Source organism: Silene latifolia, chromosome 9 (genome assembly GCF_048544455.1).
Source record: "Silene latifolia isolate original U9 population chromosome 9, ASM4854445v1, whole genome shotgun sequence".
Classification (NCBI taxonomy): domain Eukaryota; kingdom Viridiplantae; phylum Streptophyta; class Magnoliopsida; order Caryophyllales; family Caryophyllaceae; genus Silene; species Silene latifolia.
Window position 1 is genome coordinate 224,787,015 of NC_133534.1, and position 12,840 is coordinate 224,799,854.

The 12,840-nt window shown below is 35.8% G+C and overlaps 1 protein-coding gene across 1 annotated transcript; it reads left to right on the forward strand.

Moving 5' to 3' along the window:
* The first annotated feature begins 567 nt into the window (after positions 1–567).
* Positions 568–11,824, forward strand: LOC141600472 (calcium-binding protein CBP-like). Its single transcript, XM_074420709.1, has 5 exons — positions 568–1,388; positions 7,925–7,971; positions 8,055–8,230; positions 8,331–8,349; positions 11,521–11,824. Exons 1-5 carry the CDS (start codon positions 677–679, stop codon positions 11,623–11,625), a joined length of 1,059 nt encoding a protein of 352 aa, XP_074276810.1. The 5' UTR covers positions 568–676; the 3' UTR covers positions 11,626–11,824.
* Positions 11,825–12,840: the final 1,016 nt, after the last annotated feature.

Below are 12,840 nucleotides of genomic sequence, written 5' to 3' on the forward strand. Positions count from 1 at the left end.
AAGTGGGGCATGTTAATGTTAAGGAAAATCACTATATTATTGTGTTTTCTAAATTTAATTACTTTAATTTAACGTAGTTTCCATAATATTTTTCATCAAGGCATGTTTATATTATACTTTTAACCAAAACTATATAATATTTACATTGAGGTCCTTTATTTATCGTCTATCATCATGGTCTTTATCGATTTAAAACTATATAGTATATTTAATTTGTATAAATTTCTTTAATTACATTGAAGTCCCTTGGTTTCTGGAATTAATATATAGTATTGATTGATTGATTGATGTTCTAAGTATATTTGAACTGTTTTTGATTAACTGAACAGACACATTACTCCCAATCTGATTTGATTAATCTAAAATAATGTGATTTTCTGTTTATCGGTTTTATTTGTAGAGTTCCATTAACCAATCGTCGGGTCCATAGACAATCCCACATTCCCACTGTGATAGTATGGGTTTAGCTAGGCTTGACCTTGTTGGTCCTGGTGTGGAGTGGTTGATTAGTTTGGTGACACGCTTACACGCGTTTCTAATTGATGTCGTCAATTTGCACTATAAACTCTCCTTTTCCTTTTGAGTTTTGACCCAATCAAACACCCCTTTGTATCATCCAGAATATCCCCCTCATAAATACTCTCTCCCCCCCACAACTACTTTCACCGATCTCACCATGTCAGGCTACGGTTACGGCGGTCCACCTCACAACCAACCCGGCTACGGTTACGGCGGTCCACCTCCTCCCGGCCAACCTTACGGCGCACCACCTCCTACTGCCCAACCCTACGGTGCACCACCCCCTACCGCCCAACCCTATGGCGCACCTCCCTACGGTGCACCACCTCACAAAGACGACCACTCTCATTCCTCATCCGGATCGGGTTACCCATCCGGTCAACCCTACGGCAAACCAGACAAACCCCCGAAAGACGACTATTACTCTCATTCCTCCCCCGGATCGGGTTACCCATCCGCACCACCCTCTCAATACGGGTCATCCTACGGGGGTAAACCCGAGAAACCCCCAAAGGACAGCTACTCTCACTCCTCTGCTGGACCGGGTTACCCATCCGCTCCACCGTCTCAGTACGGGTCAGCTCCGCCCTATGGCAAGCCTGACAAACCCCCAAAGGACGATTACTACTCTCATCAGTCTCAGTACGGGTCGGGTAGCAGTCCGTTTGCGGCACTGATGCCGTCTACTTTTCCACCGGGTACGGATCCAACTGTGGTGGCGTGCTTTCAGGTGGCGGACCAGGATGGGAGTGGTCTTATTGATGATAAGGAGCTGCAGGGCGCGCTGTCCTCTTACAATCAGAGCTTTAGCCTTCGCACTGTTCATCTCCTCATGGTTCTCTTCACCAGCTCTAACTCTCGCAAGATAGGTCTGTCTGTCTCTCCGACGTCTCCTCTTCTTTTCTTTTCCCTCGGTTTATATTTTCCCTTTTTCATACTAAATTAATTATCGCTTTTCTAAATTTAGCATGAACAAATGTGACTACTTAATATTATTGGCCTGCCTTTGTAACTAAGGTAAACAATATAAGCGGAATGGAGGGAGTATGCTTTATATAATTTATGATTAGGATGGATTAGAATCAAGTCCGTGAGGTTTTGATATCGAACAACACTAATGAACGCTTCAGGAAAAATATTTGCTGAGGGTTTGTATCGAGGTCTGTCTCTATGTATGAAATCGGGCTTCACAAACATCTTTGGTTTATATAATTGAAACTAGCTTAGGACTCGTGCAAAATCGCACAGGCGTGCCTAAAAGTATACTCCCTCCATTACTTATTATATGTCGTTTAAGCAATTTTCACACAAATTAAGAAAAGTTAACCAAGTTAAACACAATTAAATTTTTCATATTTACAACACCTTGGGAATAAGAAAAGGTAGTATATTTCAATTAATTCACAAAATCCCACTATGTACAACTTCTTCATTTATCTAAATCCACCAATAGAAAACAAATTAGAAGTTAAGAGCATTAAATGATGTACTCAGTACATTGGACTTGAAAATGGAAAAAGCTGTGAAAAAAACAAGAATGCATGAGGAGTTGTAAAACGTCAATTATAGAGTAAAATCAACCATTCTCTCAAACGACATGTATTAAGTAATGGAGGGAGTATAAATAAATGACTTTTTAAAATATTGTAGTTATATTTACAAATATTGTATTAGTAAAAAATGTACGACATTGGAGTTTGTAAACCCGATGTCTAATCAATCATCTGGGAATTCATGGTTGTGTGAGGAAATCCATACAGAACCCCATGTTCCCCATTGTTAAGTGATCACTCAAAATTACATGAATGAGATGGATTTCGCCATTCAGCATTTCAACAACTGGTCTTCGTGATGCAAATTATTATATAGCGTGTTTATGCAAAAATTTTTTTTACATAAAATTACACAATGACTTATGTCATAATCATCTAATATCACTAATACAGTACAATTAGAAAAATGAATTCGGTCGGAAATAGAATTAGTTGAATTAGTTAAGATAACTGAGTACTAATCTATTACTATAAATGTTGTCCCGCCAAGGGCAATCTCGACCCGCCATCAAACCCGTAACAATATGTCCTCCCCCAACTTCCACATCAGCCGTCTTTCTCTTCAGATTTGGTTGCAATTCTTGATCGTCTTCAGAAGCAAACATTGTTTAGTATCATATCAAAATTGTCAAAGACAACCTCTTGAATTTCTTCAGCTTCTTCCTCACCACCGTCACATAAACATGTAAAAGAAAACAATGTCAAAATCTAGTTACATTAAAATATTATTCGACCATACAAAGAGCTAAATACTGCTCTTTTATAACTTATAGAAAATACTCTATAATAAACTATATTTCATTGAATTCATTCGAGATTTCGCCACAAAAGTCTAGTTTACTAAAGAAAATTCAGGTACAATGGAGACAGTAGTACTCCAAATTAAATTCCCATTATATAAATTTACATCCCCTACCCATTACATAAACTTGCTTTGCCCAAGAGAATGATTGGCAATAACGCATGCAACCGTATTTGCGGACCTCTTCTCAAATACATCTTCGAGTGAAGTGACTTCTCTAATGAATTCTAGTACTCCAACAAAATATCAATCATTCTACCGCAGGGATTATCATGGCCAACAATAAAATTAACCGCGTTGAGGTCATCCACAATTTGAACTAATGATAAATGTGAAAGCATGAAAAAGAAACCTTGATCATATGAAGGCTATTGTCAGTGAGCTTCGTTTGATATGGTGTGCTTTTAATTGTTTCACATTCCAGGTGTTACAGAGAGTAGTTATCTGCAAGGAAAGGTAGTGTATTACGGAGTAAAATAAATTGGTCACCTCACTCACCTACTCCAAAACCATGTTTAATTGAAAAACTTATAAAACATAACAGCGACCTTATAAATTATCAAAATAAGTAACAAACCGTAGAGAGACTGTTTCTAAGCATGAGAACACAATCAGAGTTACACAGCATCTCTATATATTTCAAATAAAGCGACTTTATAAACTATAAAAAATCTCACATGCCCCATTGAAACAAACTTTTGAGAGTCTATGCCATCCTTTCAACAACCGTGTTCAATGTCCAGGACAAATTAATAAAAATACGTCAATACAAAACCTAGCTGCTACATTAATACTCCGTATGAGCTAATAGCAATAACATTGGATTAGAGGGTCGCATTATTCCAGTTGATCAAATGCATTTGGATGACAATACTCTATTATAGGAGCATCTTATAAAATTGAATGAGCTAACAAAAAAATTGTATAGAAGAATTTTGGTTAAATCGTCGAATAATAACAGCCATGGAGAGACGGAAATCATAGCTTTATTCAATAAACAACCAGTATTACAAATGCCATGATTGCTTTTTTTTTTTTTTTTTTTTTTTTTTTTTTTTTTTTTTTTTTGGTGACGAGGGGTTGAATCCCCCCGGGCACATGCAATACCCTGCAAACCACGTGTGCCATGTAAGACATCCTTTAGGATGACAGTAACCGCAAAGACTCCGTGTAGGGAGTCGAACCTGGGACCTCTCAATTCGTTGCCATTGCAACGCTTTGAGGCACTCCCAAACTCCACTACACCCAATGCCATGATTGTTAGTATAGAAAAAATTTTCTTAATATCATGTTAGTATAGAAAAAATTTCTTGTAGGTAATAAGTTTTAAAATTGTTTTAGTAAAACAAAAGCTGAAGCTGCCATCAAAAAGAGGCCACAAGTTCTAATTTAAGACGGTACTAAATCCGTCTTAAGCTTAAGACGGGTCAAATATCACAACACTTGTGTAAATAAGACAAATATATTAGTTTTGCCTATGCATTCTTAGATACACAATTGGTATGTACTCTATCCGTTTTAAGCTTAAGACGGATAGTGCCGTCTTAAGGGAGACTCAGTGGACAACCTCAGGGAAACATTACTGATCAGCATCAAGAATATCTCATCAAGAATATCTGAATATGTTTAATTGTTGTCGTCTCGAGTCTAAGTGGCAAAAGGCATTAATCTATAGTTCAGGTATTAAGTTAAGTGCCCTCGAATAGTTCGAGCGAGATAAATTGGCATTTCAATGCCATTAGTCATAAAGTTGTTTTCAAAATTACATAGCTAAGTACTCCGTATAAAAATGTGAATCCTCATGGCCACTGGAAACAAAGCTCAACAAATTATCGGAAATTGCCTAAAAATTAGATGATTAAAATAAGAGATTATGCTCTCGTATGTAGAAATAAAAACATGATCAAAGAGAGTATGTGTCTTATAGACAACATTGAGATCTACCACTATTGAGACCTAAATTAATAGTCAAATTGTAATCAATAAAGTTACAGCAAAATGATAAGGGACTTTATAAAGTCCAATTATAATCCCCAATGTCACCTCTAAAAGTCCCAATTAATCATCAAGAATAATAACAAATCGAATTAATCATCAAGAAATCAAATGTTATCCTAAAAAAAACAAAACTTAGGAAATTAGAAAATAACGAATTGGTTAATTGCATTATATTGAAAATACGTACAAAAAATTGAAACCAAGTAAAGGTATGTGGAGCAAATTACCTATATTTCATCTGTAGAGAGGACGTGGAGTCGTGAACCCTTAGAAAGAAAGATGTGTTGAATGATTTGAGAGGAAGGAGAAGATCGAGGCTGTGTAAAGCAATTGTTCAGGACTTGCTAGTATAGTCGTATATTAGGGTTAGTATAGAAAAGACTTGCGCGGGAAAACAATTGTTGAGAAGATGACACGTGCCCAAACTTATGTGTAGTGGTTCCTCTATTATACTTTTATATAGATACTAATTGTAAGTTATGGACCTACTCCTATAACCAAATGGCTTAGGATCGAATTATGGAACCGTTCTAGACAATATGCCATTGTTGCTTCCAGGTGCCGTGCCGTAGCCCTACTGCACGGGACTCAGCAATGTCATTTGAAACCTTAACCATCAATACCAATACGATATGTTGCATATTTGTGTTGATTTAGTTGCAGCTTTCACTTTAAAGCATTACGTAATTGTCATATGGTTCATTGGTGGTGATTCTCGATTACTTACACCATTTCTAACAATCATCATCTTAGAAATACCCAACAACTACAATAGTAGCTCTTAATTCTGAGGGAGGGGATCGTTGGGACAGATGCACTCTAGTGACAAGGTTAGTTGTTAGCTGAGTTCCCAGGTTTTGAGATTGGTGAAAGATGATTAAACTGAGGCGGGTATTAAATTACGTCGTCAATTAGGAGCATATAACACGCCTTGGGAAATTTTCTTATGTGACCCTTTTCTTGGTAGAGACAGCTACATCCCCATGAGATTGGTGGCAATAATTTATAATGTCAACAGTTGACTAAATTCAAGAAAGATTCGATTGTTCCTAACGTGTGATAGGACGTTCCAATTTCAATAATCCATAAACTCACCAATTTGGCTCACTCGTCATTGTGGGGATCACTTTAGGGTTGGCGTTCAACCTCATGAAGACTGAATTGCTAAGAGATCTGTTTAGCTAGTAGTATTAACGTGCATCTCTGAGTCATCGTTGCCCAACATTGTGACTGATTTAGTTGTCATAATGGTGGAAAATAGTAAAACAGTTAGGGACATTTCGGTTACAACCTTTCTCTGATAACCATGAAAGGGAGACAATTGCTCTGAATTTCCCTTTGAATAAGTAGTAAGATTTATATACAAGAGTCTAGTCCTATGTTTAGACAATTCCTTAACGATCAAGAAAACTATTTTGAAGACACATCCTACCAAAAGACTTGCAAGGTTATCGCAGGATATAATATTCCTAAGATTCTCAATTCCTTGCAATATTTTTGAGATATTTAAATTTGCATAACTCGAAACTTTTCATCAGCAATATTTGGTAAACTTCACTCAAATGCTAGAGTCTCAATATCATAATAAGATGTACGGAGTAATATTAATTAAGGGACACCAAGGGGCTATCATCTATGTACAAAAGATACCATAGTGCTGGCACTCCTCTACAAAAAGACACCATGGGGTGCTGGCCATATACAAAACTTCGTAACGGATATTCACATGGGGGTGAAGGTGTTTTCTACCAAGTTTACATGCAATTTTTTTTTTTTCTATGCATCAAGTGAGGCACCCTTCACTTTTTGCTTGTCTTTTGTGAACTAGTGTTGGATAGAGAAGGTTGAAGGGAAGGAGGTAAAGGAGACCACCATATTCCTGTGGTTTGGGGGTTTTGTAGTGTAGCATATTGGTTTTGACTTTTGAGAGTCAAGAGGATTTGGTTAACATTCAGTTAAAGGCGCTATTCATTTCGGTATTAGTCTTGCTCTATGTTAGATAATATTGGTCACCAAATTCTTTTCTGTATTAGTATTGCTCTATGTTATACTCCCTCCCAGTCACTATAATGTTCCCTCTTTCCCAAAACGGATTATTCAAGTAATGTTCCCCTTTCTATTTTTAGAAACTTTTACTCTTATTTTATTCATCCTTCTCTCCTATCACCAAACCCCACACAATTCTTTTACTCCTATTTTATTACTTTCCTTTATGTTTTGGCCCCACAATTCTTTATTTAACTACTAATAATTCATCTCTCTCTCCTATTACTAACCCCACACAACTCTTTTACTCCTATTTTAATACTTTTCCTTAAGTATCGTGCCATTATCAAAGGGGAACATTATGACGACTGGGAGGGAGTATAAAATTGATCACCGAACCCTTATTGTTATGACGTACAGCAGCTATTCATGGATGTTTTCTCGCTGCTCACTAAGTGTTGATCTACTTCTCGTTAACATTTAGGTCATGTTGCGAAACTGTTGTGCCAAACTTGGACATACTTCTTAAATAACGAAGTTTGAGACTAGAAATAATCACAACTAATATTTGGTCTTCCATTTTAGTCATCTTAATATAAATGGTCGTCCCTCTCTTTTATTAGTTCCCAAAGGTTCTTTTCGACTATTGTTTGTAAGTAGGAATGCTGATCTTTAGCCAAGGATTCATACCATTGTGAGGTGCTTGAATCAAAACCAAGAGCCAAACCTTTTGGGCCATTTTCAACGTAATGCTTTGTGGCGTTGTATAATGTATCTATTATATTTATTGCCATTGGCCAGATTGGAGGCCTTGTTTGGTTGAGCAGCCTTGAGATGGAAGTTTCTCATCATAAGCCTTGATTATTCCAAACTTTCTCATGATAATCTTTAGCCGATGATATGATGCCCATCTTTGTATCAAACATGTATTAGTCATTCGAGATTCATACATTTGCTTGTGGTTCTTGGTTTACGATCTCTCTAGCAATCTATTGTTGTCTGTTTTAAACATTTGCCCATATTTAAAACACATATTCATGTTTTAACTTCTGCATGTCTACTGCAGGCCCGAAGGAATTCACTTCTCTGTTTTACGCTCTGCAATCCTGGAGGGTATGCCTTTATGCCTTTATTTAGCTAAACTATGACACTTCATGAATTTATCGCTTGTATGAGGCATGGATTTTTTTTTGTAGGAAATATTTGAGAGATTCGATAAAGACAGGAGTGGGAAGATAGATGCTCCTGAGCTGCGTGATGCACTATATAGCCTTGGTTATGCTGTTTCGCCAGTTATTCTGGATTTACTGGTTTCTAAGTTTGATAAGACTGGGGGAAAACACAAGGCTATTGAATATGATAACTTCATTGAGTAAGTTTCAATTTTTTATTCTGGTGAAACATAGTTTCGAATATATCTATCACGCTTTCTAATTGTAGTACTAATGCTCTTGTTTTTTTTTCTGTTACAGGTGCTGCTTGACGGTCAAGGTCGGTCACTTCCTTCCCTTTCTCTATCATTACTTATTAGTTTTCTATGGTTTCAATAGCCTGTTAGTTTCTGCTTATTGTTAGGTTGCATCATCTGTGTGCATGTTGGTGAAACCATTAAGTCCTAATGACGAGAGTCTCCTGTTTAGTTTTTTTGTGGGTGGCAGTCATTGTATAGTTTACTCCGTATAAGATTATGTTTGCATTCATGGCATCGGCGTATTACTTCTCTGCTCATAGTAGTGATAATCTGTGTGTCAAATGAGGCTCAGAGATAACTGGGATTTCTTATATCCCTTCCCCCTTTTCTGGATGAAGGAAAAGGGAGGAGACAATTTCCACGCCTACGAACCTAATATTCCAAAATAAGGAAAACTAGTATTGGTGCCAGGCTTCGCCCTGGTTACCTCTCCTTATCATTAATTTTTTTTTTCATTAAATAAAATTACTTAAAGTTGCATAACCCGTAAATTTATCATTAATATATTTTTCTATAACATATCCTAAAATTACGATGAAATAAAATTTGAGACAAATTCACTACTTCTGCTTTTAATATTTTACTCTTATTAATAAAACAATAGTAATAACATTTCACTACTTGCCCGTAATCATTGTTACTTTCACTACTCCCGCCATAATTATTGTTACTTTCACTATTGTCGCATTAATATTGATTATATTGATTATTTCACTACTTTCGCCATAATTATTGTTACTTTCACTATTGTCGCATTAATATTGATTATATTGATTATTTCACTACTTCCGTTGCTGTTTCTACCACTTTCACTAATCTCGCTGATAATTTTGTTACTTTTACTATTCAAATAAGTGATTACTATCATATAACTATATCCAATGTTACTGCACTTCTTTTCTTTACTGACAAAATTACTTTTACTACTTAGGCATGCAATTTTATGAGGATTATATATTTATATAAATATATTACATATATGCATTAAATCAAATCGAAAGAATTATGCAATTTTATATATTATGGAATCTAACTTGAATTATTTATAACCTACTTATATTATATTTTTGTATGTTAAATAATTAACATATCTATACATCTAATAAACTATAGGTTTAATAAAATTGCATAGATTTTAAATTTAATATATAATTTTATGATGATAATAATTAATACCATAAGTGTGTATGTTTATACTAATTAATTATTTTATTTTTACCATCTTCTAGTCTTCGATAAATATTTAGGAAAATTATTAAGTATTTCTTTCTTTTAATCCATGAAATTGACCATCTTAATTAATTATTTTATTTTAAGGAAATTGACCATCTTAATTAATTATTTTATTTTAAGGAAATTGATCATGTTTTAGTCTCTTACAAATGTTTAGGAAAATTACTAAGCTTCTATATAATTTAATTTTAATCCAAACTATATAATATTTGCATTGAGATCCCTTAATCGGGTCCATCACACGGTGCTAGTGATTTAAAACTATATAGTATAATTAATTTGTATAACTTTATTTAATTACATTGAAGTCCCTTGGTTTCTGGATTTAATATATAGTATTGATTGATTTGGAAGGAAACACCCTTGCTTAGTTCCCTCTCTTCCAGCTCATCTTCCCTCCTACTATTGCATCCAAGCAAACCCTTACAATGCGTTTGGAGAAATTTTAGGAGGGGAGGGGAGGGGAGGAGGAATGCTCCAAATCTTTACTACGGAGTATGTCGGAGGAATTCTGGGTTCCCCTCTTACCTGTTTTGCTATCCAAATAAGAGAAATTGTCTTTCTGGCTTCCCTTCCAATTCCCTCTCATCCAAATCAAGGATTAATTTTCTTTGTTGCGCTTCTTTCTATTGTGACGTACCAGTCATTTGATGTGGTTTTCGACGTAATTTTCATCTTGGGTTATTCGGAAATAGTCTCCATGTGTCTTGCTAACACAAGGGTAAGACTGCGTACATCCGACCTCCCTTACCTCGCAAATTGCGGGAGCCATTGAGGCACTAGGGTAATGTAGTTGTATATGAAAGTTCACAAATTGTTCTCTAAGACTACTTTTACAAAAAGACGAGCCCAATTATACCGAAGCCCAAATTCCATCACCCCACTCTAATCTTTCCTCTCCCAATGGATGACAAAATCCAACCCTCCAGCCTCCAGGTCTCCACCTCAAAGCCATCAATTCAATGCTAAAAATCACTCATGAACGACAACCTTATTCCATCCGACCATTCCCCACCATCTGCCTCACCAATTCGCCGTGAATGACAAGCTTATTCCATCCTTCCCCTCCCTATAGATATTCATCTCAAACCCTGAGTTTTTAAATTGAAACACCTAATTATCAGACTCTCTCAAAACCATTGAGTTGTGAAATTAAAGTTATAAGTAATTAAATTAAGAGTCTTAATTTTTTGAAACAATTAGAGAAGCAGTATCAAATTAAAATAGTCAGTTTTGATATAATATCCTTCTCTTATCAAACTAAAAATTCCTACTTTACAAAACTAAAACAATGGGGAACAATAAATTACTGGTTTTCAATTTAAAATTCAAAAAGATCACCGTAAAAAATATATAAATTCAAATTAGACAATTACTCGTCAAAAGTTAGAATCGTAAGTTTTAATGCTAAAGTCTGGCGTGTCAATACCAAATTCGAAACCTGCTTGTCGGGATCGATGCCATTGTTGATGTCGGCGTTTCGTCTACGTTTGTGTTAACTGAATGACGGAAGGAGATAGAGCAGGGCCAAAAAGAATGAGCAGGGCCGCAAATGGCGTCAGTTGTCGCGAAGGTGGTGGGGGATGGTCAGATGGAAGAGAAGGAGTTGGCGGTTGCTGTTGTGGGTGGAAGTTTGGAGAGTTTTGTTTTTCCTATTTTTCTAGTTCAGCTTTATCTCCGTTTTGTTGGGTTATTCTCCTATTGGACCCGTCCTATGGTATAGGACGGTCCTATAGAAGAGTTGCTGATGAAAGTTTGTTAGTTGAAGAAAGAAGCAAAAATCGTGTCAAAATTATCCTAATTTTCTACAGTGTAACTGCTAAATATGTGGCGCTGCTATTCCTTATTGGATACTACACAGGAAATTATTTGTGTCACTAATTGGAATAGATTTGCAGAATGTTTGCTGTAATTCCGTGATTGCCACTTATCCAACCATACCTCTTGTTGTATCACAGGGACTGACAGACAAATTCAAGGAGAAGGACACACAATATCGAGGCTCTGCAACATTTACTTATGAAGAGTTCATGCTCACTGTTCTACCTTATCTTGTTGCATAGTGATATCAATGAGCATTCGAGGGTGTTAAAATTGCCAAAGTACATTGATGTTTGTAGCTCCTTTTTTTTTTATCGGGTGCAGATTCTATCAATAATGTGAATATATCTCAGTTCTTAGTTTGCTTGCTCAAATATTTCTATCACGAGACGTGTCACTCTTTTAAGATTAATGTCAGCAACGTATATTATAGTCTCGTAATTACCGTGCAATTCTTGTTTACCAGTCAATGGAGTTCTTATTTGGATATCGTTGGTATTCTTCGGCTTTTGTGACCGTAGAGCTGATGTATGAATATGCATCAATGTATAGTTCTTGGTTTATTGTTCTGCGTTTTCATTCTTTGCCTCATGGCTTGCTTATTGTCGATATCACTTGAATTATTATCCACAATACAAAATATATGTACTTCCTCCCTAGGTTGCACGAAAACGGACACGACACGGACACCGGATATGGCACTTCAAAATTTTTAGGACACGAACACGGCAAAGAAAAAAAAATCAATATACATATTTTAATAAAGAGAATTTGAAGAATATTATAACCAACATCTCAACTATGCTCATTTAGTGGCCATAAAATCGTAAAATGAGAACAAGTATAAACGACACAAACTTTGCTCAATAAATATCAAACCAAGGAGTCTACCATCAGGTCTTTCGACCATTAGTTCACTAATAACATAAACACAAATTGGCACCATTATTTTCAACAACTCACACAGAGGGGGTGGACCGAGTGACGGGTGAAAATATGAAACCGTATTCGCTTCACTTACCTATTAACCCGTTCCACCATAATTTTATTCAATAAATTTTTTCACAAGTTTTAATCACCTATTAATTTCCATTTTTTTGAATTTAACTTTATAAGGTTATTTTTTCACCAAAGAAGTAAGTAAAAAACTTTACAAAATAGATATTATTAGCATTATATTTAATTATAACTAAATAAGATTTTAAAAAGTCCTCATAATCATAATAATTTTTTTAATGATTGACGAGTAGCCGGGTATGTGGTGGATAAGATGCAAAATCCATCTCCGCTCCATTATCCATGGCGGGTACAATTTTCGTACCCGCCCCACCACCCACCCCACCACCCGCCAAAGCTTCTACCCTTCTCCGCTGACATTCCTAACTCCGTATAAAACAATTCATATACTTTATCTTAAAAACTATTTTCTATCTCAAAATAATCTTATATGAGTATGT